The 26,938-nt window shown below is 33.4% G+C and overlaps 1 protein-coding gene across 1 annotated transcript in view; it reads right to left on the reverse strand.

The window, feature by feature from the left end:
- The window catches only part of LOC114324821 (ATP-binding cassette subfamily C member 4), a 258,504-nt gene that overhangs the window by 94,133 nt on the left and 137,433 nt on the right, over window positions 1-26,938 (reverse strand). The window contains exons 6-8 of the mRNA XM_050648247.1: window positions 19,849-20,005; window positions 19,550-19,792; window positions 6,522-6,884 (exon numbers count right to left, since the gene is read on the reverse strand). Coding sequence (XP_050504204.1) covers window positions 6,522-6,884; window positions 19,550-19,792; window positions 19,849-20,005 — 763 coding nt within the window. The remainder of the gene's footprint in view (window positions 1-6,521; window positions 6,885-19,549; window positions 19,793-19,848; window positions 20,006-26,938) is intronic.

Consider the following 26,938-nt stretch of genomic DNA (forward strand, 5'->3'; position numbering starts at 1 on the left):
TCTTTAAGCTAGTTATGACATTGTCAAGTAGAATGACATTCTAGTAATATGTACATATCCATACCAGTGTGAATTTTACTACACGTAATTTGCCATGTAAAGACAGAAAAGGTAGGGATAGCCGTAAAATATTTGCGAATTATGTACCCATAGTCTTAAAGAGAACTACTGAATCAGATAACAGCCTTAACTACTATTAAGACTGAAGATATATATATATATATCAGTCAGATTAAATAAACTAATCATTGTGATTCTCAGTCATCAATGACAGAAGTAAACTCAAGACGTAGCGAATAGGAATTCCTGAGGCTCTACCAGATAATAATGCTTCTTGCAAAAAGACAACCCAAGAATGGGGAACAACCGAATGATAGTACCGCAATCCCTAAAAATTGAAAACAAGAAAAAAAAACACAGAAGAGTGGATGAAGTACATCATTCCTTTCTAAGCTTCGATCAAAGTTTTAAAAGGTTTCCACCCAGAACGCAACTTATGCTAAAATTAGGTAAGCAACTTTCTTGTTCGATATGCCATGCAAGCTGCATGGCATACTGCCAGCATCTCTCGTTCTCTTTCGTCTAATTGAACTCTATCATTCGTTGAAGTTATTTATCGACATATGAAAATTAATCGCAATAGTCAATCGTCAAATAATTAAGCAAAAATGGTGTTTAATTCTCCTTGACCTTCTCCATCCATCCTCATATGGCTCCACAGCTCAATTCGCGCCCTGGCCTTTCCATCTCAATTCGTTACGGACTATAACTATTCTCCTCTACAATCGACTGGCAAAGAGATTTCTTGCGTACCTACTTATCCACATAATTCTCCCGGTCGCCTTCTCTGCCTTCCAATAGGTCTTTTTCCCTGAATTCTTGGATTCAACAGTTTCTTTTGGAAGCCCGTTTTCTTGCTTCCTAAATACATGGCCTGCTCATTGAAGACGCTGTAGGTGGAACTGACAAAAAGGTGGTTCTTTAAGATAAACTATATAAGGGGCCTGATTCTAATTCATTTCAAGATTGCAATTTAATTTCGACTCCGCCATGACAGTCGCAATTTATAGCGATTCTTATTTATTTCGATATTAGTTCCAACTGGGGATATTAACTATTATTAACGTTATCATTTTGACACTGCTCAGAATTTGGGTTGGTCCTCCTGTTTATTGGATTTATTGGCTATGCAACCACCACAACACTTGTTGATAGTCTGGGCAAATTATCGAAAAAATGTCATTTTTGGGAAAAGTTATTTACCAGCTATTTTATTGCTAAAATCGAATCTTAAGATTTCATATATTAGTAATATGAAGTCCGCAGAAAATGTGTTATTTTATTTATAAACAAATTAGCACTCCTAAATCTTATTTTTTTTTCAATTTATTAGTGCTCTGTAACTCCTAAGATTTTTCCTTTAAACCAAAAACACTCAAATAAAAATTCACCGTAATTTAGTTCTGCACAAAGTTATTTTTTTCCAATTTCGTTCAACAAAAATTTTCCTCGAAGAATCCGAGTTTTCCCAAAAAAATCTGCAATTTTCAGTTAAAATTTTAGGGAAGTAATTATTTATCAATAATTAATTAAATTGGTGACATGAAAGATTTTTTATAGTAGATTATTATCAGGAGGCCGGCGACAATCTAACCAATAGTTTAGCAATAATTAAAATGTTAATTAAAAAATTTCGGTCGAAATAATAACCAGAAAGATTATGATACACCAGAATAACTATGATTTTCGTATAAAAAAGCACTATACCTATTCAACGTACTTTACAGAATTGAAATTGGACTATTTGAGCGGTCTCCGGAATGTTATAAAGAAACAATTTTTTGGCTCATAAACAAATAAAACCCCTCAGAAAATATTAGATTAAATTAAGTTAACGCTGTTGAAAAGGGCAAGGCTTCTGTGCCCTTTTCGAAGAAAAAAAAATTGAATTTCGAGGAGTGGTTTCAGGTATAACCGGTCAAATTTGACCGGCATTTGCGACAGAGTTATAAACAACAGGAAAATCTTTGAACCATTACCTTTTTATTCCGGTCCTCTTTGTACATACAAATTTTCTTATTTTCAAGACACTCATAACAAAAAAGATTTATGTCACCAAGTTATTTAATTATTAATCAATAATTACTTCCCTAAAATTTTAGTTGAAAATTAAAGATTTTGTTTGGAAAACCCGAATTTTCCGAGAAAAATTTCCGCCGAAGGAAATCGGAAAAAATATCTACGTGCAGAATTAAATTACAGTGAATTTTTATGTGAGTGTTTTTGGTTTAACGTTAAAATCTTCTGAGTTACAGAGCAATAATTGAAAAAAAAAAAGATTTCGGAGCGCTAATTTGTTTATAAACCAAATAGCACACTTTCTGCGGACTATGCATAGCTATATTACTAATATATGAAATCTTAAGATTTGATTCCAGCATGTCCAGCAATAAAATAGATGGTACATAATTTTCCTTGCTTTATAACTACTAATTTTCCCAGATTATTACCTTACATCTTTCATTGAGTTGATAATTCACGTTGTGAACATTCTCAATTATTATATGTATTTCTAATTTAATACTATTCTACCTAATTCCTCCAAAACCAGATTAATATCTTTTGCTTTAGTTTTCCTTGCAAGAAACAAACAAAACACATCTCGTCGGCGTACTAGAAAAAATTCACTAACTCCACCGTGCTTAAATCGGCACATTCAATGACAAAGAAAATCAACTAACTCCATCTTTTCTAAGTTTTCATGAAGAAAATAATGTTATTCCAAACATGTATGTGCACAACACCTGGGGTTAACATCCTTCAAAATCATATCCAGGTACCAAAAGTTGAACAGCCAATATACCCGATTTTTAAGAGGCAATCCATAAGGTATAATAATGTTTAAATGCGTTTTTCTCAAAACTTTACTTTTGTGAGTTAGTGGATTTTCCCAGTACGCCCACGATCTCCTAAACTAAACCTAACCTCGCTTTCGGCCATTCATTCATGTCCGTGTCACAATAATTTCGACTCGAAGTTATAATTTCAACTACTTTTGAGGAGTCGGAATTAATTGCGACCTATCGAAATGTAATGACGTCCTTTAGTTAGTTCAACTGAAATCCACAAGGATTACGTGAAAAATAAAGATGATTCAGATTTGATTACAGAATAGGGCATCTACTATGTCATCATTCTCTTTGCCTTATCCCTATGCGGGGTCGGCTTCCCTAATTGCATTTCTCCACACAATTCTATCTTGGGTCATATCAATATTAATCCCCTTTACCAACATGTCCTGCCTAATCGTCTCCCCCCCGTCTTCTTTGGTCTTCCTCTACTACTCCTTCCAGGAAGCTACTCTTCGTATTGGATGATTAACGTCTCGAATTAAACCATCTCAGCCTATACTCTCTCATTTTGGCATCAATTGGTGCCACACCTAGACTTCCCCTAATATACTCATTTTTAGTTTTATCCTTTCTTGTCACTCCACTCATCCACCTAAGCATTCTCATCTCCGCCACATGCATTCGTTGTTCCTCTTTCTTTTTCACTGCCCAACATTCAGTTCCGTACATCATAGCCGGTCTTATGGCTGTTTTATAGAATTTTCCTTTCAACTTCATTGGAACTTTTCTGTCACACAACACACCACTCGCTTCCTTCCACTTCATCCATCCAGCCCTAATTCTACTGCATGCATCTCCATCTATTTCTCCATTACTCTGTAATACCGATCCCAGGTACTTAAAACTTTTGCTTTTTACAATCAGTTCACCATCCAAAGATACCATTTTATTTGTAGTAACTCTATCTTTAAATGAACATTCCAAATACTCTGTCTTTGTCCTACTAAGTTTTAAACCTTTTTCCTCCAGAGCTCGTGTCCACTGTTCCAGTGTTTGTTCTAAGTCTCTTTCACTATTTCCTACTAACACGACATCATCAGCATACAGTAAGCACCATGGAATGTTACCCTGTAGTTTCGCTGTTATCTGGTCCAAAACTAATGAGAATAAATACGGACTAAGCACCGAGCCTTGGTGCAATCCTACTTTCACATGAAATTTATCAGCCTCTCCCACACCTGTCCTAACACTAGTCGTTACTCCCTCATACATATCCCTCACAATCTTTACATATGCACCAGGGACTCCTTTCTTATTGAGTGTCCACCACAGAATCTCTCGAGGAACTCTATTATATGCTTTCTCAAGATCAATGAATACCATATGAGCGTGTGTTTCTTTACTCCTGTATTTTTCCATCAACTGCCTTATAATGAAAATTGCGTCTGTTGTTGATCTGCCCTGCATAAAGCCAAATTGATTCTCGGATATGTCGGTCTCTTCACGTATCCGTCTATCAATTACTCTCTCCCATATTTTCATGGTGTGGCTAAGCAGTTTTATAGCCCTGTAGTTTGTACACTGCTGTATATGCCTTGTTTTTGTAGACTGCTTCTCCATTCGTCTGGCATTTGTCCAACTTCCATAATTCTATTAAATAAACCTGCTAGCCACCTTGTTCCTGTCTCTCCCAATGCTTTCCATACTTCCCCAGGAATATCATCTGGCCTACCGCTTTTCCTTTCTTTATTTTTTGAAGCGCTTGAGCCACTTCCTGGTTTGTTATTTTGGTGACCATTGCTGCTACTGTCTCCGTTGACTCCACAGGCTGTCTGTCAAATTCTTCATTTAATAAGCTGTGAAAGTACTTTCTCCATCTCTTTTTGACATCCTTTTCGTGAACTAGTATTTTATTATTTTCATCTCGGATACATCTAATCTGATTAAAATCTTTTGCTTTCTTTGCTCTCTGTTTGGCTATTTTATATATCTTCGTTTCGTCTTCCCTGGTATCAAGTTGATCGTATATGTTTGAATACGCTTCTGCTTTAGCTTTTGCTACTGCTACTTTCGCTTCCTTTTTCGCGACCATATAGTTTTGAAGATCTGTGTTGGATCTGGTTTCTTGCCACTTTTTATATAATTTTCCCTTCTCTTTTATTTTTCCTTGAACTTCGTTTGACCACCATCAAGTCTCTTTATCCTCAAACTTTTTTCCTGACGTTTTCCCCAGTATTTCAATAGCAGTTTCTCTAATACTACTGGCCATTTTTCTCCAAATTGTAGTAGGGCTTCCTTTCATGTTCCAACATATTTTCTCTACTATTCTTTCCCTGAATAGACCTTCTTTCTCATCTTTTAGCATCCACCACTTGATTTTTTGTGGTCCTCTTCGATATTTTGGTTTAGTTTCACTTTTTACTTCGATGTCCAGAACAAGCAGTTTATGTTGTTGGCTTACTGTCTCACTAACTATTACCTTGCAGTCCTTGCATTCACGTATGTCTTCTTTCCTTATCATGAAATAGTCTATTTGGGATTCATGTTGTCCACTTTTGTACGTAATAAGTTGAGTTTCTCTCTTTTTAAAGAATGTGTTAACAATCGCCATATCTAGTGCTGTTGCTAATTCAAGCATATCATCTCCAGCTTCATTTGTAGTTCCAAAACCTAATACCCCATGTATTGCTTCGTATCCTGCCTTGGCTTGGCTCACATGTGCATTGAAATCACCTCCTATTATAACTTTCTCCTCTGACGGAATATCACTCAGGACGTCTCCTAATTGGTCATAGAGCTCTTCTTTCATTCTAACCCAGACCTGTTTGAGGTGCATATACACACAACATTCAATACCTCTTTATCAATTACAAATTTCACTGACATCATTCTATCACTCGTTCTTACAACTTCCACTACGTTATCCTGCATTTCACTATCAGCAATTATACCAACTCCATTTCTAGTGTTACTACTCCCTGCATACCACAATTTGCATCCTTCACCTAGTACTTTTGCCCTTTGTCCTTTCCACCTAGTTTCTTGAATGCAAGCAATTTGAACTCTCCTTCGTTTGAGCGCATCCACTAACTCCAGACTCTTACCTGTAAGACCACCAAGATTCCACGACCCTATCCTGATTTTTTGTGGCATCTACTATGTGCTTATACGTATTTCGGGTTTAACCTTACCCTCTTCAGAGCACCGTGTAGAAGTACGTACCTAAACCCGAAGTACGTATAAGCATGTAGTAGGTGCCCTATTCTGTAATCAAATCTGAATCATCTTTATTTTTCATTTTTATTTGTATTCACTTTTGTGAGTATAAAAGAAACTATTCCGCTATAGATTGTTATTGAGATGAACGATAGGTCGTGGATGAAATTTTAGATCCCCTTGTCGACTAATTCATCACTTTGTATGGCATTATTTTTACATCTTAAAATGCATCAGATAATAACAATTCGGATATTTAGTTTCTGACTCTTTAAGCTAACTATATAAAAACGCTTTCAAATCTGCGATATGTATACCACTGAAAATAGCTCAAAAAAATATATAAAAATAAATGTAAAATAAATGTATAATAATTATAACCAAGACGAAAAATAACATTCATATAACAGAAAATATTGACAGATTATGTACAAAGTTTAAAACATAAATTACCTGTTTTTCAAGAATGGTTTTCCAAAAAGTATATTTTCTTTCACGTTTGAAACAAAAAGCCAAGGTTCTTGGGAAGCATAGGAAATTTTCCCGTTAATCTTCATTTGCCCCCTACTTGCCGGTAATTCCCTCAGAAGTAACTGCAGAAGACTACTTTTTCCACAGCCTACGTTACCAACGACGCAACATAAAGTTCCCGGTTGAATGTGTAAATTGAGATCCATCAGAGTGGGTGCAATTGGTTTCGATGCCCAACTGGCTGAAATATTAGTCAATTGAATTTCTCCTAATTCGTCTGGGTTGGAGATTTTTTCCGGCTCCGGTATTTTTTCGTTTTCATCTAATAAAAGAAAGTCTTCTAACCTATAACAAGAAAATTAGAAGTACAGTACGACGAGAAGTAGATACAGTATATGTATTATTGCATAATATATAATGACCAAATTTTATATTATTACAATTCATAATTAACTAGTTTTGATGGGAAATAAGCCACAATATGATTTTATTAACGTTTCGACGTCCAAATCGGATGCCGTTGTTAAAATACTATTTGACAACGGCATCAAAATACAATTTATACCGTTGGTATTTTGACAACGGCATCCGATTTGGAGATCGAAACGGTAATAAAATAATTTTTTTAGTAAAATTGTGGCTTATTTCCTATCAAAACTAGTTAATTACAAAAATGGCACAAGAAAATAGCTTCAGAACAACATTACAATTTATTTCTTCCCTGATCGTCAAGTGGAAGAGACCGAGCTCCAAACGTTAAAATTACTGCAATGTTGCCACGTCTTTAAATATTTTTTTGAGGCGGAACGGGTATATTTTGAAATTAAAATGGGAAAGGATGAAAAATAAATCACCTTCAGTGAAAAATAAATATTTTATTTTGGATTCCAACCACTAAAAATTATTTTAATGTGTTCAAGTTTACTGCAGAAGAAGTTCATTCCGATACACTTTTAGTAGATCTGAAAAAAGTATAAGACATGTGTCTAATTTAACGGGTACTAAATTAAATATGATGCATTATTATAAAACGTAATACGTCGGTCACCATGGCGACCAAGTCCCGGACCTCACTATGAGATAGTCTCTAATGAATTTTCCATATGATATTTCGGTAATCCTACCTTCAAAAGCATATCTACTATCAAGATTTGTCATTCAGATTATTACCTAATCACAAAAAGTATCGCATAATTTTTAAAAGAGAAAAAGTTTTAAAGTAAATTTTAATTTTTAAGAGAATATTATAAAAAGAATAAAAAACCGCTAAACGCCGTAAAAATGAGTGGCGCATACAATATTCCAGCTACAAAAGATCTGATATGAAAATTACGTAGCGCGAAAATGTATTTTCATTTTGATGCAAAACAAAATTCTAGTTTTATTTTAAAAGATTTTTCCATAATATTTGCTAAATTTGAAGTAAACGCGCCACAAAAGAGTAAATTTGATACAGTTTGAATTTTGAAAAAAAGATCCTATAAATTAAGCAATGGCTCAAAAAGTGTTACCCAGACTCTGCTCCATTGGCTACAACGATTCAAAGATTTTATGCTGAATTAAAACGTGATTGTAACGACACCGATGATGCTGAGTGCTCTGAAAGGCCAAATGTTGCAGTTATTTCCGAAAACATCGAAAACCCACTGAAAATTATTATAGAAAACCGCAAAGTGAAGTTGCAAGAGATTGCTACCACTCTAAAGTTATCAAAGGATGGTGTTTTGAGTATTATACATGAACATTTGGGTATGAGGAAGCTGTTTTCCAAACGTGTGCCGCGTTTTCTCACACCAGAATAAAAACAACAACGAATTGATGAGTCTCGGCGCTATTTGGACATGTTTAATCGGAAAAGTCGGAGTTTTTGCGTCAGTAGAATCTATATCACAATGAATGAAACGCGAATCCATCACTTCACTTCGGAATCAAATCGGCAGTCATCTGAGTGGACAGCACCCGGAGAAAGATATTCAAAGTGACCAAAAACACCGCAAACAGCAGGAAAGGCTATGGCCTCTGTATTTTCATTGAATATTTGACAGATGAAAAGCAATCAACAGCGACTATTACATTACACCAAGAGGCAGCGCTGAAAAATCTCTTTGAATTTACTAAAGCTAGATTTTTCACAGTTGATTACTGTGAGTGTGTAGAGAAACATACTGCGGTCGGTCAAGCGAAACGTAGAACAGGGGTTACTGAGAGGGTATCAAAGTTGCTTTCCTACGAAGGTAATTAAATCCATTTACTAAGGCAGTAAATCGGTACACACATTCTAAATTAAATATAAATAAAAGTTATTATAGTCGGTCAGCTGTATGACGGGACAGAGCCGGTCAGTCGGCCCCAATAGGCGATTGAGGAAATGAAGCATTTTGGCTCGCAATTTTTTCGTCCAGCATGGATTTACTTGAAATTTTCACAGAAGGTAGGGAATAGTTAAAGGATCATTTTCTATATCATGCCGCTATCATACGCTAAAACCTTGGGGTGGTTGCCACCCCATCTCGGGGGTGGGAATTTTTTATTATATTTTAACCACGTAATTCGATGGAAAAAGTGATTCTAAGAAAAAATATTTTTTACATTTTCTTCGTAAAACTAATATTTTTCGAGTTATTCACTCTTGAAAATAACAGTTTTTCGACGAAAAAATCGACTTTTTTAGAGGGTTTTTTGAGAATACCTCGAAAAATATTCTATATATTTTTGGCGATAAAAAGTTTCTTCAAAAATGATTTTGTAGGATTTTTAAAGAGCTATAAGACTGTGTAAATTAAATTCCGTAAGATCCCTTAGTTTTTAATTGGGGCAGGTTTAAAGGGCTCGAAATAGGGGGTGTTTGCTGGTAAATAGAGGTTTTAAACAGCTATATCTGGCTAACTATTCACTGTAATGAAAATCTATGATCTATGATTCTACTTATCATCGAACACATCATACATACTTACATAGGTACATATTATCTACATAATAGTCTAGTGGACACTTTTAGTTCGCCGCGATTCTGGTATTATTATAGGTTTTTGGGGTCGCTGAATCCAATGGAAGTGGTCTGGAAGCCCAAATGTGGTGCGTTTAATTGTTATTAATAAATTATGGTAAAATTAGGTGTTTTTCAGGAATTAATAGAAGCCCTGTAAATACATTGATAGTGTTAAGGTCTTCTCTGGTGTATTTTTGGTCGCAAAATGTGTTCTTATTTTGTTAATAACAAAATAATTGTTTATTCGCCGAAAAGCTCGAAATGCGTTATCTACAGCAAGTTTGCAGTCTATTTCATAGTATTTTTATACGCTAAATCGATTGTCACTAGTCGTGATAGCTTAAGAGCAAACAGTAGCGATCAACAGGTAGCAAAAACCCGGTCCAAGATTGCGGCTGTAATTTTGAATATTTTTTCGAGATATTTGGCACACGTATTCGTAATATAATAAAAAATGGCGGTGGAGAGCCCAATTTGAAAAATATATTAGTATGTGGAAATTACTCTGTAATTAAATACAATATTAAAAAACGAGCCTGTACCGCCATTAAGACGAACAAAAAATACACTTTCTTCAAATAAACTTTTTTATCCGATGCCTAGATTTTGTGTAATTTTGGAACTAATAATGAAATAAAAAATTTTAGTAGTTCCAAAATGACACAAAATCTAGGCATCGGATAAAAAAGTTTATTTGAAGAAAGTGTATTTTTTTGTTCTTCTTAATGGCGGTACAGGCTCGTTTTTTTAATATTGAATTTAATTGCAGAGTAATTTCCACATAATAACAATTTTTCAAATTTACCGCCATTCTTTATTATATTACGAATACGTGTGCCAAATATCTCGAAAAAATATTCAAAATTACAGCTGCAATCTTGGAACGCACCTGTTGATCGCTACTGTTCCCTCTTAAACCATGTTCCTACTTTGTTATTAATAAATTATTGCAAAAATAACGGTTTATAGTACGTATATTCATTCACGGTTTTTGCTCTAAATTTTAAAAAACCACTTGGAATGACATGAAATTTGGCATGCACGTAGCTAACATGTCAAACAAAACAAGCGATATTGTGCCGATGTGTGCTTTTACCCTGGGGGTGAGTTTCACCCCGTTTCGGGGGAGAAAGAAGAAACCTTTAAAATAAGTCCGGAATTAGATAAACTGATTAATTCTAAGCAACGTGGGTTGCCACCCCATCTCGTGGGTGGGAATTTTTTATTACATTTTAACCATGTAATTCGATGGAAAAAGTGATTCTAAGAAAAAAATGTTTTTTACATTTTCTTCGTAAAACTAATATTTTTCGATTTATTCGCGCTTGAAAATAACAGTTTTTCGACGAAAAAATCGACTTTTTTAGAGGGTTTTTTGAGAATACCTCGAAAAATATGCATTTAATCAAAAAAAACTGTAGATATCAAAATTGTATGTTTTAGTAACACAAACCAAATTCTGTTCCAAAAATATCTTTAAGACCAATACAAACCGAGATACGGCATGTTAAAGGTTAGCTTTTTTCGTCAAATGCCTAATTTGAAATATTCAAAACCAAATAATGGGAAAAATTTGCATTTTTCGAGGAAAACTTAAATAATCTTTTTTCGAGTATACAATTAGACCTTTCAAAAAAAATAATAAAAATTTCTAGCATGAAAATTAAGCGGCTTCAAAGCGATAATCAAAAAAATGTCGGTACCTGCTTTTCTCTACGAAAAAATCAGTGAAAACAACCCCCCTAACTACCTTCCTAATTCAAAATTGGTCTTCACCTTTCTGTAGTTTCTTTTATATTTATATTATCAATATACTTAAGGAGTTTGACCTATTTAAAATGCCTAATTTTGGAAAAATATTATATCTCACTGTGTACTGATTTTCAGCCTTAGTAAGTGGATTTAATTACCTTCGTAGGAAAGAAACTTTGATACCCTCTCAGTAATGAGACCCCTCAAAAATTATTTTGTAGGACTTTTAAAGAGCTATAAGACTGTGTAAATTAAATTCCGTAAAATGCCTTAGTTTTTAATTGGGGCGAGTTTAAAGGGCTCGAATAAGGGGGTGTTTGCTGGTAAATAGAGGTTTTAAACAGCTATATCTGGCTAACTGTTCACTGTAATGAAAATATATGCACAGGATAATTTTAGTCATTAAAAAAGCTACAATTTAGTAATTTATAATTTTTTTCGTATCTTCAGTATTTTCGGAGATATTTTGAAGTAAAAGGTAAAAAATACCAAATTGCAAAAAATCAATTTTTCTTTAAACTCCCATTTTTCCAAAATTAGGCATTTTAAATAGGTCAAATTCCTTGAGTGTATTGATAATATAAATAAAAAAGGAACTACAGAAAGGTGAAGACCAATTTTGAATTAGGAAGGTAGTTAGGGGGTTGTTTTCACTGATTTTTTTGCAGAGAAAAGCAGGTACCGACATTTTTTTGATTATAAGTCGCTTAATTTTCATGCTAGAAACTTTTTATTATTATTTTTTGAAAGGTCTAATTGTATACTTGAAAAAAGTTTATTTAAGTTTTCCTCGAAAAATGCAAATTTTTCCCATTATTTGGCTTTGAATATTTCAAATTATGCATTTGACGAAAAAAGCTAACCTTTAACATGCCGTATCTCGGTTTGTATTGGTCTTACAGATATTATTGGAAAATAATTTGGTTTGTGTTACTAAAAGATACAATTTTGATATCTACAGATTTTTTGATTAAATGCATATTTTTCGAGGTATTCTCAAAAAACCCTCTAAAAAAGTCGATTTTTTCGTCGAAGAACTGATATTTTCAAGCACGGATAACTCGAAAAATATTAGTTTTACGAAGAAAATGCAAAAAAACATTTTTTTCTTAGAATCACATTTTCCATCGAATTACATGGTTAAAATGTAATAAAAAATTCCCACCCCCGAGATGGGGTGGCAACCACCCCCAAGGTTTTAGCGTATGATAGCGGCATGATATAGAAAATGATCCTTGGACTATTCCCTACCTTCTGTGAAAATTTTAGGTAAATCCATGCTGGACGAAAAAATTGCGAGCCAAAATGCTTCATTTCCTCAATCGACTATTGGGGCCTACCGACCGGCTCTGTCCCGTCATACAGCTGACCGACTATAATAACTTTTATTTATATTTAATTTAGAATGTGTGTACTGATTTTCAGCCTTAGTAAATGGATTTAATTACCTTCGTAGGAAAGCAACTTTGATACCCTCTCAGTAACCCCTGTTCTACGTTTCGCTTGACCGACCGCAGTATGTTTCTCTACACACTCACAGTAATCAACTGTGAAAAATCTAGCTTTAGTAAATTCAAAGAGATTTTTCAGCGCTGCCTCTCCGTCTATATTGGTTTATTGGAGTGTTTGAAGACCGAAATAGCAAAGAAAATGCTTCATTTATTGAAGAAAAAATTGTTGTTTCACCAAGACAATACACCGTGTTCCAAGTCGATGAAAACGATGGCAAAAATGTATGAATTGGAATTTGAATTGCTTGTGATCCACAGTAAAGTCCATTGCCAGCCCCCCTTCAGCGATTACCACCTTTTGCCAATAAAAAAAAAACGTTCGTGGTACGAGATATCGCTCCGAGGAGGAAGTAATCGCCGAAAATGAAGTATATTTTGAGAAAAAAGCTAAATCGGAAAAAATTATAAAAGGGTTAGAAAGTTTGTATCGCCGCCAAAGGAGATTATTTTGAAAAATAAAAAATAATTTTTGCAAAATATGTTGTTTTACTAGTTAGTGAATAATAATTTGTTAGACGTGATAATTAAACATTTATACCAGAAACTCTACCGACAAACGAAGACAGGAGATTCCTCAGATAATTTTAAAACAATTTAACCCAATTCACCTAGTCCGAAAATGCTTCCTAAGGGAGCTAGAGCTCTTTGAAGATGGCGTCATGTAATTAGTTTTTCTTAAATATCTCCAGAACGCTTCTATTTAGAACAACTAAAATTGTTATGCTTATTTACTTTACAGAAATAAATCGATTCCATCCATTGCGAATTTCTAGTACCGGTCATAGGCGTCCGTTTTGGGTAGGGCAATGGTTATTTTATCGCCTAACTTTTTTGTATTTAATTTTTAAGCATTTTTGACTTTGAATTATTAAATTGTGAGGTATTCTAGTACTAAAAGGTACTCTTACTTTAAGTCGATAGGATACACCGTTTTCTAGAAAAATCGATTTGAAATTTTTTCGTTCTTTGAATTTCAAAAAAAAATATTAAAAAAAAACTATTTAGAAAGATGAAAACTGGTACATTTATTTATATTCCAGAGATTAATCGATTTCATTAATGGCGAATTTCTAGAAACGGTCATAGGCGTCCATTTTGGGTAGGTCAACAGTTGTTTTATAGCATAACTTTATTGTCTTTAATTTTTACGTATTTCTGACACTAGGGTATTCAATTATGAGATATTCGAGAACTAAGAGTTACTCTTGCTTTAAGTTGGTAAAATACATCCTGTTTTTTTTAAATTTTTTTCAATTTTTTTTTCACATTCCCAAAACTAAAAACTTTCAAATCGATTTTTCTAGAAAACGGTGTGTCCTACCGACTTAAAGTAAGAGTACCTTTTAGTACTAGAATACCTCATAATTTAATAATCCAGTATCAAAAATGCTTAAAAGTTGAAGACAAAAAAGTTATGCGATAAAATAACCGTTGCCCTACCCAAGACGGACGCCTATAACTGGTACTAGAAATTCGCAATGGCTGGAATCGATTCATTTCTGGAAAGTAAGTACGTATACAAATTTTCGTTTTTCTAGATAGAAGCGTTCTGGAGGTATTTAAGAAAAACTAATTACATGGAGCCATCTTCAAAGAGCTCTAGCTCAGTTAGGAAGCATTTTCGGACTAGGTGAATTGGGTTAAATTGTCTTAAAATTATCTGAGGAATCTCCTGTCTTCGTTTGTCGGTAGAGTTTCTGGACACCCTGTATAAATATACCTATTTAATATTATTGAAATTATAATTTTTTTGCTATATTAATTACAATCATACATAAAATATGTTTTATTTAAAATAAAAGTAGAATTTATTGCGCCGAAGAGTTAAAAATAATAATAATTATTATTTTTAAGGAAACCACGAAACTCAAGCGACTCCATTTTCAAACAAATAAATAATTTAAAAATAAAATCTTTGAATTTCTTAATTCGGAAACAGATTCTCTCTTCTACCTATTCCCCATCCTTCTAAAATTTGCAAAGAATAAAGGGTGATGAATGCAGAGACATGGGGAGTCTACATAGTTGCACTCCACAACACATCAATTCACCGAGGCAAAGATCAACAAATCTGTCTCCTATTACTCAATACGTGAGTAAAACCGTAGGTAGATAACGGCATTTGATATTTAATCTCGATTCAGAGATCATTACCATCTTTCTATGGACCATTTCGAACTTTTGTTCTCTTCAGGAAAGCATGTAATGATGCTCTGAATCGAAAATAGACACCTCTACCCGGTATGCCCATTACAATAAATAATTACCATTTAGACGCAATAGCGACCTCTAAAAGAAGCGACGAAACCCAAGCGACTCCATTTTCAAACAAATAAATAATTTAAAAATAAAATCTTTGGATTTCTTAATTCGGAAACAGATTCTCTTTTCTACCTATTGCCTCTCTTCTAAAAATTTGCAAGGAATAAAGGGTGATGAACGCAGAGACATTAGGAGTCTACATAGTTGCACTCCACAACACATCAATTCACCGAGGCAAAGATCAACAAATCTGTCTCCTAGTACTCAATACGTGAGTAAAACCGTAGGTAGATAAAGGCATTTGATATTTAATTCATTCATTATTAGTTCATTATTTTTAACTATTAGAAGCAATAGATTGTAAAAAACTCATACAAAAGTAAAAACTTCAAATTGTATACTGGTATAAAATCGTTTATTAAAAACTATCTAAAATGTCATCCAAATGGATTGCAAAACGTTTTCGTTCTAATTCAGAACATCTTCAGTGCCTAGAATGAAGTATTTCCACGTTAGATTAAAGCAAAAAAGGTTAAAATTGTGACTGTTAGAAAGAAAAACATGTGGGAATACTTACATTCTGCTGAGTAGTTTGAAACTAGCACACTATTTAAAGTGGTAACCCCATAACATATGGTTTACATATTATATTTTGATAAAATATGGTGATTACAAGTCGATGTGATCAAAATATACTATTATACTGTGCTAGTTTTAAACTACTCAGCAGAATGTAAGTATTCCCACATGTTTTTCTTTTTAACAGTCACAATTTTAACCTTTTTTGTTTTAATCTAACGTGGAAATACTTCATTCTAGACACTGAAGATGTTCTGAATTAGAACGAAAACGTTTTGAAATCCATTTGGATGACATTTTAGATAGTTTTTAATAAACGATTTTATACCAGTATACAATTTGAACGAGTTTTTTAAACTATGGTATACAGCCAACTATTGGGATTTTCCCATTGATTCAATAGATTATACTTTTATTTTAATTAAAAAATAATTTTCCAACTTCAGTCAATCAAAAATTATATTTATATTATTTACAGGCCTGAGCTTACAATCAGTTCAAAGGTTAATTAAGGAAGGCCGAGAGATACAAATTGGTGGCTCAACTAATAATAAGTTCTGTTCCGTCTAAAACAAAAACAAACAGTATCCAAACTAAAAATAGATCAATTAAACGAAGGCATGTTAACGCCAGTCTATTATAAATTTCCATCTGGTAGACAAAATGCTTCTGGCAGTTAAACGATTACATACCAAGTTTATTACACTTGAAAAAATGGGTCGCACTGAAAGCAGAGAAGCTTTCCGGGTAGATATGAATGACGGGTAGATATTTTCGTGTCTTCTCCGCCAATCAAGTATTCAATTTCATACTTCCAAGATTGTAAGTCATCATTATCAGCTTTCTTAAATAGGAAATAAGAACTATATAATTCAAAAAAAGAACTATACAGTGTATCCAATTAGTTTTGTTATAGTGTTTCAGTATTTTATCTCTCGCAGCTTGAATGCAGTAAATTAATTGCTCACCGGTAGCGTCCCTATCAATTTTATTATTAAGTTCATGAGCCCATATTTCCAGTTTGTCTAAAAGTAAAATAACTCCAATTACCACCAATGGGAGTGTGCAATATTTTTCCCCTTCGAGAATTGAAGAAAATGTTTTAAAGCTTCTCAGATACTGAATAAATTTACTGATCAGAACCATTATTTATCTAATATTTTGCAATTATTTAGATTTTCGTTGTTGTCGCAAAATATAGTTAAATCATTTTTACACTTAAACCCCATGTTAGCATCTCGAAAGTTGAAGGTTATCTTGTAGGCACATCTAATTTTGGCCTAGTCATCTTACAATTTATGGCCTCGCAAGCACTGTTAAGTTTAAGTTGCATTTGCACTGAGTTTTTGATTTTTTCTGACAAGGTATTTAATTTTACTAACAGGAGAGTTGAAATCTAAGTATCACTTATATCATTTTCTACTTCGATGTTATCCTCCAAATAATCAAAATCTTTTTTGATGTCTAAACTGTTTCGATTTGGCTCAACAATTTTTATGAAATCCTGGACAGTTAAGTTTAGAATATGTTCGTAAACATACAAAATGCTTATTTTAAGCATGTAACTACACATTAATTTTGGGTTCGTCAGGAAAGAAATGCATATCGGGGACTCCCCCCCAGTGGCAGTGGAGGCCGTTAGTACGAAACGCAATAACAAGGTCACCATGAAATCACCGGACCGAGTAATCAAGAAATTTCAAGATCTTGAAATTTCTTGAGTCATGACAAGATATAAGATGTCAAGAAAACGTCAAGACAAGATTTTTTTAAATTTCTTGATTTTTTCTCAAGACAAGACAAGAATTCTTGTCTTGTCGACCCCTAATTGACCTTCACCTTTCTGTTTTGGTGGCTGCTGATGACCGTCGTTTTTGTTTTCATTGTATTCAATTTCATTCCAAATTCTCTACAGGCTGTCGTTACTTGGTCCATTAGGCGTTGCAGCGCTTCTGCATTATCTCCCAGAATGTTTATAATTATACCATCCGAGTTGCCTTCAAAAGCTTTCCTAAATATCTTCTCAGAGTAAACGTTGAATTACAAAGGTGACAGGACAGAAAAATAATAGACACGTCGTAATGGGAAGGCACGAAATACGCAAGTTAAGACTAGATTATTAAAAAATAATAATAAACAATTTCTTAGGGAAAACCGAACAATTGTTTTTAGAGATGAGACAATTTGAGTGATAACAGTTGTAGCGATCTGAGAAAGCCAGTTTCCGAAGGACAAATGCTAATTATTGTTGCTACTGGTAATATGAATGAATTCGTTGATTCATAAGGACTTTGACTGCTCGACGATATATTGGTGAAGTACTGTAACCGGTTTTACATCCCATCTATAAACCATTTCAAATGAGACATTTCAACAGGCTAACGCAAGACCTCATATTGCCCGTGAAACCATGGAATTCATACAAGCATCTGGTATAGACACTTTGGAGTGGCCATCAAGATCAGCTGATTTGTCACCCATCGAACATGTGTGGAATATGGTAGGTCGAAACCTAAATCGATTGCCACGTCCTCTAGCAAACTTAGAAGACCTGTTGCATATCATAAGAAGAATCTGAATGAGTATTTCGCAATATGATATAGACGACTTAATTCGAAAATCAAGAAGGAGGATCATCAATTTTTCGACAAAAATGACGTTGCAAATTTGTTTATAATGTTATCAAACAACAAGAATAGTATAATGAATACTTCCATAAATAAATTTTTAAATAAATATTTGTCCTAGGTGTTGCATTTTTTGCCATCTGTATATTAGACGATGCACCCAGCATACCATAATAAACAAGAGCATAGACCAGTCTTGCTTGGTTTTTGTATCTCAATAAATATGGTGACTCCTATCTATTTAAACAGCCCCAAATATCCAACTTTGGATACAGGCCTCCAATTCCTTCTTACATGCCTCTCCATTATAAATACAGTTTGCATCAATTTTGCGCCAACGTATTTTTCAGACCATCTATCCCTCTCATTAGTGATCTCCCTCTTTTCCGTTTGTGGTTCCATGGTATGGTGGTTGTTGTAGTTACCCCCGATGATGGGGTTGATTAAGTTGAACACTAAATACCAGACATATATTTACTTGCCAACACTAAATAGGCCAATAACGAGTTGGTGAACAGTCTACATTCGAATTACATGGATGTCTAAATAATGAATAATTAATGAATGATCTCTTTTACTTTCTTCGTATCTATAAATAAACTCGTAATTGTTTTTATTATGATTGCCGACACCGAATCGACCGTGAAATACTCATAATATCAAAATAGCTGACTAGGGCGTTCTCGAAACGAGTGCCCTACATTGTGAAATCAATGTCACCCAGTTATTTACTATAAACAACACTTGTAGATAATGTTTATGTAAGACCTTTAAAAATAAAATCGATATGGGTTACTCTTATTTCTTTTGATGCTAATATAAATCCTGTACAATGGTCTCCAGTATATAAGTATTTTATTCTTATTAATATAGTACATTAATTTTCTTTTATATTTGTTCTATCTGATTTCCTCGTTGTGTATTTTATATTAAGACGAGAACGATCCTACACCTAAAAGAACTAAACCATTTAAACAAGTGAGCCCACCATTCTGTTGTTACAATAGTGTCTTAGTATAACTGATCATTATTATTCACTGCTGGACATGGTCTCCATTCCAGTATCCGCTTTGTCCATCTGTTATCTGTCATTCGAGCCACATGACCTGCCCAGTTCCGCTTCAGTGTTGCTATTTTCTCTACAGCAATCTTTTGTACTGTTCTCCTTGTCATGGTTAACGTCTCCGCTCCGTAGGTCAACACTGGCAAAACACACTGATTAAAAGTTTTTAACTGATATAAATGATGCAATTTATTAATATTGATACATTCGTTTCAAAAAATACTTACCTTGTAATAGAAACTTTGGCTTCAGAATAAAATGACAAAGCTCTTGGGAAGAATATCGCCATGATCAATTGAACAGTGTTGAATAACTGAGCTAAAGAAAAAACTACATCTCCCGTTAATCTTTGTCCAACTAGTACAAAAGTAATGACTGTGATGTATAAAATCATACGTTCTGTGAATATGCCCATTGCTGATAGGACGCCATAGCAATAAGAGGTAGTTGTTATAATATCTATTTCGTATCTAAAAAAAAATAGAATAATTATATTAAACAACAAGGAAAAAATTAAATTTCATACTTTCTAGAGAGCTCTACGACTTTTTCGAATGGTTTTTCCCATGCATACATTTTGATGACTTGTATTCCAGAAGTAATTTCGCTCATCAGTTTTACTCTTTTGTCTGTCTTTAGAGCAATTTTGTATCTTAGTTTTCCTTGCCATTTCGAGAAACTACCTGTAACAGATAATTTATTGAAAAATTTAATCTATCTATTCAGTCGTGGAAATGAAGCACTGCATTATCGATTTTCGGTAAAGTAAGATGGATTTTGTAGGCCTGGATCCCGCGTACCAAAAAAAAGTTGATTAATAGCAAGCTGGAAATTTGTTAATTAACGGTGTCTAGTCGGACAAACTTTGATGAAGGGGAACACTGGAACAGGGGAAGTTGTTATAGGCCATTCCACGAATATACGACTGTTTTGGATTATCGCAACAACGAATATTTTAGTGTGCAACGTAAGAAAAACGAAAGCAAATGGCTCTAATAATTATTCCAATAAACGACAACGTAATTTGCAATTTACTTTCGTTCTTCATATTTTGCACAGTACAATATTCGTTGTCGAGATAATCCAAAACAGTCGTATATTCGTGAAATAGGGTATACACTATACAGGTTTCGAACGTCAGACTACGAAAACGTCCCATGTATTTTGTCGAACAGAACTTTCAATTGCTTTATTACCCTTTTATTAAACTCTCATGCAAAAATCAAACTGCTATTTATCACCAACATAATTCATGTCATTTGAAATGTTCTACGTGTCGGACTTATTAAAACGCTCAATATATTTGTCGAACAAATTTTTTTTTATAATATTATGTAAAGTTTGCTATTGAATAAACTTAAAAACAATCTGCTAGTTTTCACAATCATAAACTTGTCAGGATGACATGTTCCACAATTAAAATCACGTTCCACAATTAAAACTTCCTGTTTTCCAGTGTTCCCATACATCAAAGTTTGTCCGACTAGACACTGTTAAGCTATTAACAAATTTTCAGCTTTGCTATTAATCAACTTTTTTTGGTACGCGGGATCCAGGCCTAATACCTGACATAGATGATTAATTGAAATTTGATGCTAATAGAGTGTTAATTCTTCTTCTTCTTAAAGTGCCGTCTCCTCAATGGAGGTTGGCTACTACAACTGCAATTGCAAACTCTTCTCTGTCTTCAGCTGTTCTTATTAGCTGTTCAAAATTTAGCCCTGTCCATTGTCGGATGTTTCTGAGCCACGATAGACTTTTCTTTCCTAGTCCTCTCCTTCCCTCGATCTTTCCTTTCACTATAAGTTGAGCATATTGGTACTTATTATTTCTCGGTATGTGGCCTAGGTATGATGTTTTTCTAACTTTCACTGTGTTGAAAAGTTCTCTTGCCTTGCCTATTCTATGCAGCACTTCTTCGTTTGAGATATGCGATGTCCATGAAATTTTGAGGATTCTCCGGTAGATCCACATTTCAAAGGCCTCCAACTTATTTACAGTTGATGTTTTAAGGGTCCATGTCTCAACTGCATAGAGTGCTAATAGAATGCGATTTTGGGCATTTAATCTGTAAAAATCTCTACAAATTTGTGGTCGGATCTTATCACAAAGAAATAAAAAACTGCATGTGTGCATTACAAAAATGCATTTTGTTTTACAAGTGCAAAGATTCAAAGTTAAAAAATTTATAACTTGATGAATATTGATAAAAAATCGGCACCTGGCACTTAGGGAGTGCCGATAGACGTGAATACTTCTTATGGCGCAATACTACTATGCCTGGATCCCGCGTGCCAAAAAAAGTTGATTACATATTAGTGATGTTGAAAAAGTAACTATTCGTTACAAAGTACTCGTTACTTACGATCACCAAAAGTAACGATTACTATACAGGGAGGCAAATCGTTACTTTGATTACTCTGATTACTTCGTACCAATCGTATCAGAGCGAGTAACGACTATTGTATCTACTTTGATTACTTTGATTACTCTGATTACTTCGTACCAATCGTATCAGAGCGAGTAACGACTATTGTATCTACTTTGATTACTCTGATTACTTCGTACTTCGTGAAGGTCGTTATTATATTGGAATCCCTATACAAAATACCTACCTACTGAGAAATACGATTCTCGATATGATTACCGATACTCAAATACAAAAGTAATCATAGTAATCAAATCATTTTTATCCCTTAATCAGATCGGTGAAGGTCGTTGTTATATCGGAATATCTATACAAAATACCTACCTACTGAGAAATACGATTCTCGATATGATTACCGATACTCAAATACAAAAGTAATCATAGTAATCAAATCATTTTTATCTCTTAAACAGATTGGTGAAGGTCGTTGTTATATCGGAATACCTATACAGACCTACCTACTGAGAAATACGATTCTCGATATGATTACCGGTACTCAAATACAAAAGTAACAAAAGTAATCATAGTAATCAAATCATTTTTATCCCTTAAACAGATCGGTGAAGGTCGTTGTTATATCGGACTACCTATACAAAATACCTGCTTACTGAGAAATATACGATTCTCGATATGATTACCGGTACTCAAATACAAAGTAATCATAGTAATCAAAGTAACGAATAATGTAAATGATTACTTTATACAAAAGTAACGATTTGTAACGAATACTCGAAAGTAACTACAATCAACATCACTATTACATATTATATACTTAAAAGTTGAAAATTTGTTAATAGCTTAATGCGAGCTCCACACTCTCGGCGAAGTTACTTCGCCAAAGTTGACCAAAGTCCAAAGAACGGAAGTAGAACGAAGCGAGGCAATGTTGCAAGAAGTGGCCGTCTACACTCTCGTACTTGTTGAACTTCGATCGACTTCTGCGAGAGTGTAGACGGCGTTTAACGGTGTCTGGTCAGAAAAACCTTGATGCATGGGAGCACTGGAACAGGGAAAGTTTTAATTGTGGAACATGTCATCCTGACAAGTTTATGATTGTGAAAACTAGCAGGTTGTTTTTAAGTTTATTCAATAGCAAACTGTATATAATATACGAAAAACTGTTTGTCCGATAAATATGTTGGACATTTTAATAAGTCCGACACGTAGAACATGCCAAATGATAGGAATTATATTGGTGGTAAATAAGTCTGATTTGAGAATTTAATGAAACAGTAACAAATCAATTGGAAGTTTTGTCCGACAAAATACATGAGACGTTTTCGTAGTCTGACGTTCGAAACTTATAACCTGTTCCACAATTAAAACTTCCCCTGTTCCAGTGTTCCCGTACATCAAAGTTTGTCTGACTAGACACCGTTAAGCTATTAATAATTTTTTCACTTGCTATTATTAAACTTTTTTTGGTAAGCGGGATACAGGCCTATACTTACTATACGAGTATGTGGGTTAATAAAATTTTATATCTGAGCATTAATAAAACTGTTACTATTTTTTATAACACCACACATTTAAGTTCTTTAAAAATTTAAAAATCTTGTTTGTTATATTTTATGTAAATTAAAAATGTATACCATTAGAGTATACATATGTAGAGTAACTAGGTGCATTTTTCCGTTGGAACTTTACCAGCTGCAGACGGGGGATGTGAATTGCATAGTGTAGAATTCCTTCCCTCTCGTCTTCACTGCAGCATCTATTTGACTTGCAAATTGTAGAAGTCTTGGAGGTGTCACCAGGAAAGTGTACCAATAAGTTTTCAATTTAAAAATATTTTAGTAATATTTTTAATATTTTCAATATTAATAAATTACTATTAGGATTGAAAACTACTTCGTCTTTATGTAAATTATAAATTAAAATGTTATAAAAATCTAAATTGTAATATGGAATTTATTCATCATTTACATTTTCATTTTTATCTTGTATTTATGCTTAATTACTTCATTTTGATCATTATATTACTATATTAGGTACATTGGATATAACAAAAACAAAAAATTTCTAATTAAAAAAAATGGAAATGAAGGTAGCCCCGGTTTTAGTGACTTAACCCTAATCATGTTCAGCAACCCCGAAAAGTAATGAGTAATGAGTTTTGGCTAAATATATACCGAATTTTCACAAAGCCCTAGAATAAGGCATTGATAACACCTATAGCGGTCATCAGGTATAGTTTATCCACTAATAATTTTCCAACATAATCAGCAGTCATATTGATATCAAAGAGACCGGCTTTCGAATCAACGTTGTCAGATATATTTCCTAAAATTCCAAAGTTTATATATTCTGAAAATGTTTTCCCTACTTTAGTTTTCAATTGTTAGTCAATGACACTGTTAGAAAGATAATATGAAATTTTTTTTAAAAAATATATAAATTAGTTAACTAGGTACTTAAAATTTCAATGGGCCTTTACTAATAAATTGAAGCAACTTTGTATATATTATACTTTAAAGAAATTTTGGAGTATCGGCAACACTGTAGTCTGGACAAAATTAAGGAGCTTCTTTTACAGTGACGTTGCCATGTTGATGATTTTAGATAAGAGACAAGATATTAAGAATTTGCTTTAATGTTAGCAAAACAAGTTTAAACATCGCAAGTATCAAATTTTAAGTAATAAAAAACCAAACTGTGGTAGTCACATCCATTACTTATATATTTCGTTTCAATTCAACAACAAAAGAACACTATTAGTTTATGAGTATTAGCTCTTCCCTACTCTGCCTAACGTTAACTTGGCATCGTTTTTCACACCACGGAACATCTGTGTCTCTACAACCAAAATTTGTTCATCCAACAGTGGCGGAGTTGTAACTGGAAGGTTAGGTTATATTTTGCTACTAAATAATTAATCGAATTAAAAAATAACGATTTGCACGTTCAATGTGAACTCGTTTAAAAAAAATATACTGGAATGATTGATAATGCAATTGTTTCGAGAATTCAGGAATTAACAAAAATCGGGTATAAGACGATCTATAAAATTGTTAAATTAGGAACTGTTACATATCATTCCTTAAAACGAAAGCGACGAAATAAAAAACTGAGTAGGATTGACACTGCTGCAAAGGACGTTTATCAATGAACAGTTTATACCTTATTAGTTTATTATAAAGAAAATAGGTAGATAGTCCATATTGTGAGGACGTTCCAATCTGAAAAAAATTATAATTCGATTTCTTTGCAGATTCCTGTTCAAAAATATCCCCTTAAACATATCTGAAGGGCGCCGAGCTATTTTTTGTGCAGAATTTGTTTAAACAATTTTTTTAACTAAATTTAAAACATCACCTTTTTTGCTCCAAAATATATTTTTTTTACATTTTTTGGTCACTCTAAACAAGACAGGTACCCTGTAATTTTTCTCAAAAGTTGATAGTTTTCGAGTTATAGGCAAATCAAGTTATAGGCGATCTGAAAAATGCGAATATACGCATTTTAGAGGCTTAAAAACCGATATTTAAATTATCATTTTTGATGTTGTCAAGAGCTTAAATTGAAGTTTAAACATTCATTTTCAAGATTCTGGAATAGTAATCGGGTCTAACTTCAATTTAGACCGTTGTTCCTTAATTGTTAATTATGCGCGTCCATCCGATTTTATGCCGTATGCTATTTCAAAAATCTCTTATTTAACCCTGAAAAACATTTTTTTTTTAGATTTTGTAGGCCATTCTAAACACAAAATATTTCTTTTCATTTTCTGAGAAGTTCATAAGAGATTTCTGAAATGGTATACGGCATAAAAATCGGATAGACGCGCATAATGAACAATTAAAAAACAACGGTCTAAATTAAAGTTCGAAACAATTTCTCTTCAGAATCTTGAAAATGAATGTTTAGAATTCAATTTAAGCACACGATAACCTCAAAACTTATATCTTACATATGAGTTTTCAAGCCTCGAAAATGCGTATTTTTGCTGTTTTCAGATTTTAAATCGCTTAGAACTCGAAAACTATTAACTTTTTTAGAAAATGACAAGAAACCTTTTTTGTTTAGAATGACACAAAATAAACAAAAAAAATGTTTTTCAGAACAAAGCAAAATAAGAGATTTTTGAAATAGTATACAGCATAAACATGTGATGGATGCGCATAATTAACAATTAAAAAACAACGGTCTAAATGGTTAGACCCGATTATTGTTCAGAATATTCAAAATTAATATTTAAACTTCAATTTATTTATAAATTATATATATAATTATTAATATGAGTTTTAAGCCTCCAGAACGCGTATTTTCGCATTTTTCAGATATTAAATCGCCTATAACTCGAAAACTATAAACTTTTGAGAAAAATGACACAGTAACTTTCTTATTTAGAGTCACCCAGAAACCTAAAACAATATTTTTTGGAGCACAAAAGGTGATATTTTGAATTTGTTTAAAAAATTTTTTAAACAATTTCTGCCCAAAAATTAAGAGATTTTCCTGAATATAATTATGCAAAAATTAATAAAAATTATATGATTTTTCTTGAAATATGCGTTTGATGAACTGATCCTTTTTCTTAATTTCCACGCCAATGGTCGGCATTTACATCAAAGAATCTCAAAAGCCGACACTTGGCAACCTGACTTTGGAAAAACATTACTTCGGAGACTGCTGTCGGTGTGATATTTGTGTTTAGCGACCTCAAAACTAGTAACAAAAGGGAACTCGTTTTTATCAATATTCATCACTTTTACAATGCGTTTTTCTCATGAACAACATGCAGTTTGTTCTTTCTTCATGATTATATTATGCACACAAAAAGTTTGTAGCGATTATCACGGATCAAATGACCAAAACCACATTCAAATTCATCTGTGTGTCTGTCAAAGAACTGCATCTACAAAATACCATGTGAATGCAACAATTTCTATGTGGGAGAAACTGGAAGACTATAATAAGCATCAGAATCAAAGAACATGAAACATCAAAAACAGGGATTTCGACAAATCACAGGTATGCAAACATAACTGGTACAATGAACATATACCACGGTGGAAAGATGTAAAAAAAAGAAAATAATCTTTTCGTTTTGATTCAATTCGAGTCTCTTGCCATCCTCTGACACCTGATGTTTCGGAATCTATTCCTTGTCAAAGAGGCTTTGCAAGAAGACTGAATTGGACCATAACGAAACGAAGAAGAAGTGCAAATATTAAAATATTTTCAC

This window comes from Diabrotica virgifera, chromosome 4 (genome assembly GCF_917563875.1).
Source record: "Diabrotica virgifera virgifera chromosome 4, PGI_DIABVI_V3a".
NCBI lineage: Eukaryota > Metazoa > Arthropoda > Insecta > Coleoptera > Chrysomelidae > Diabrotica > Diabrotica virgifera.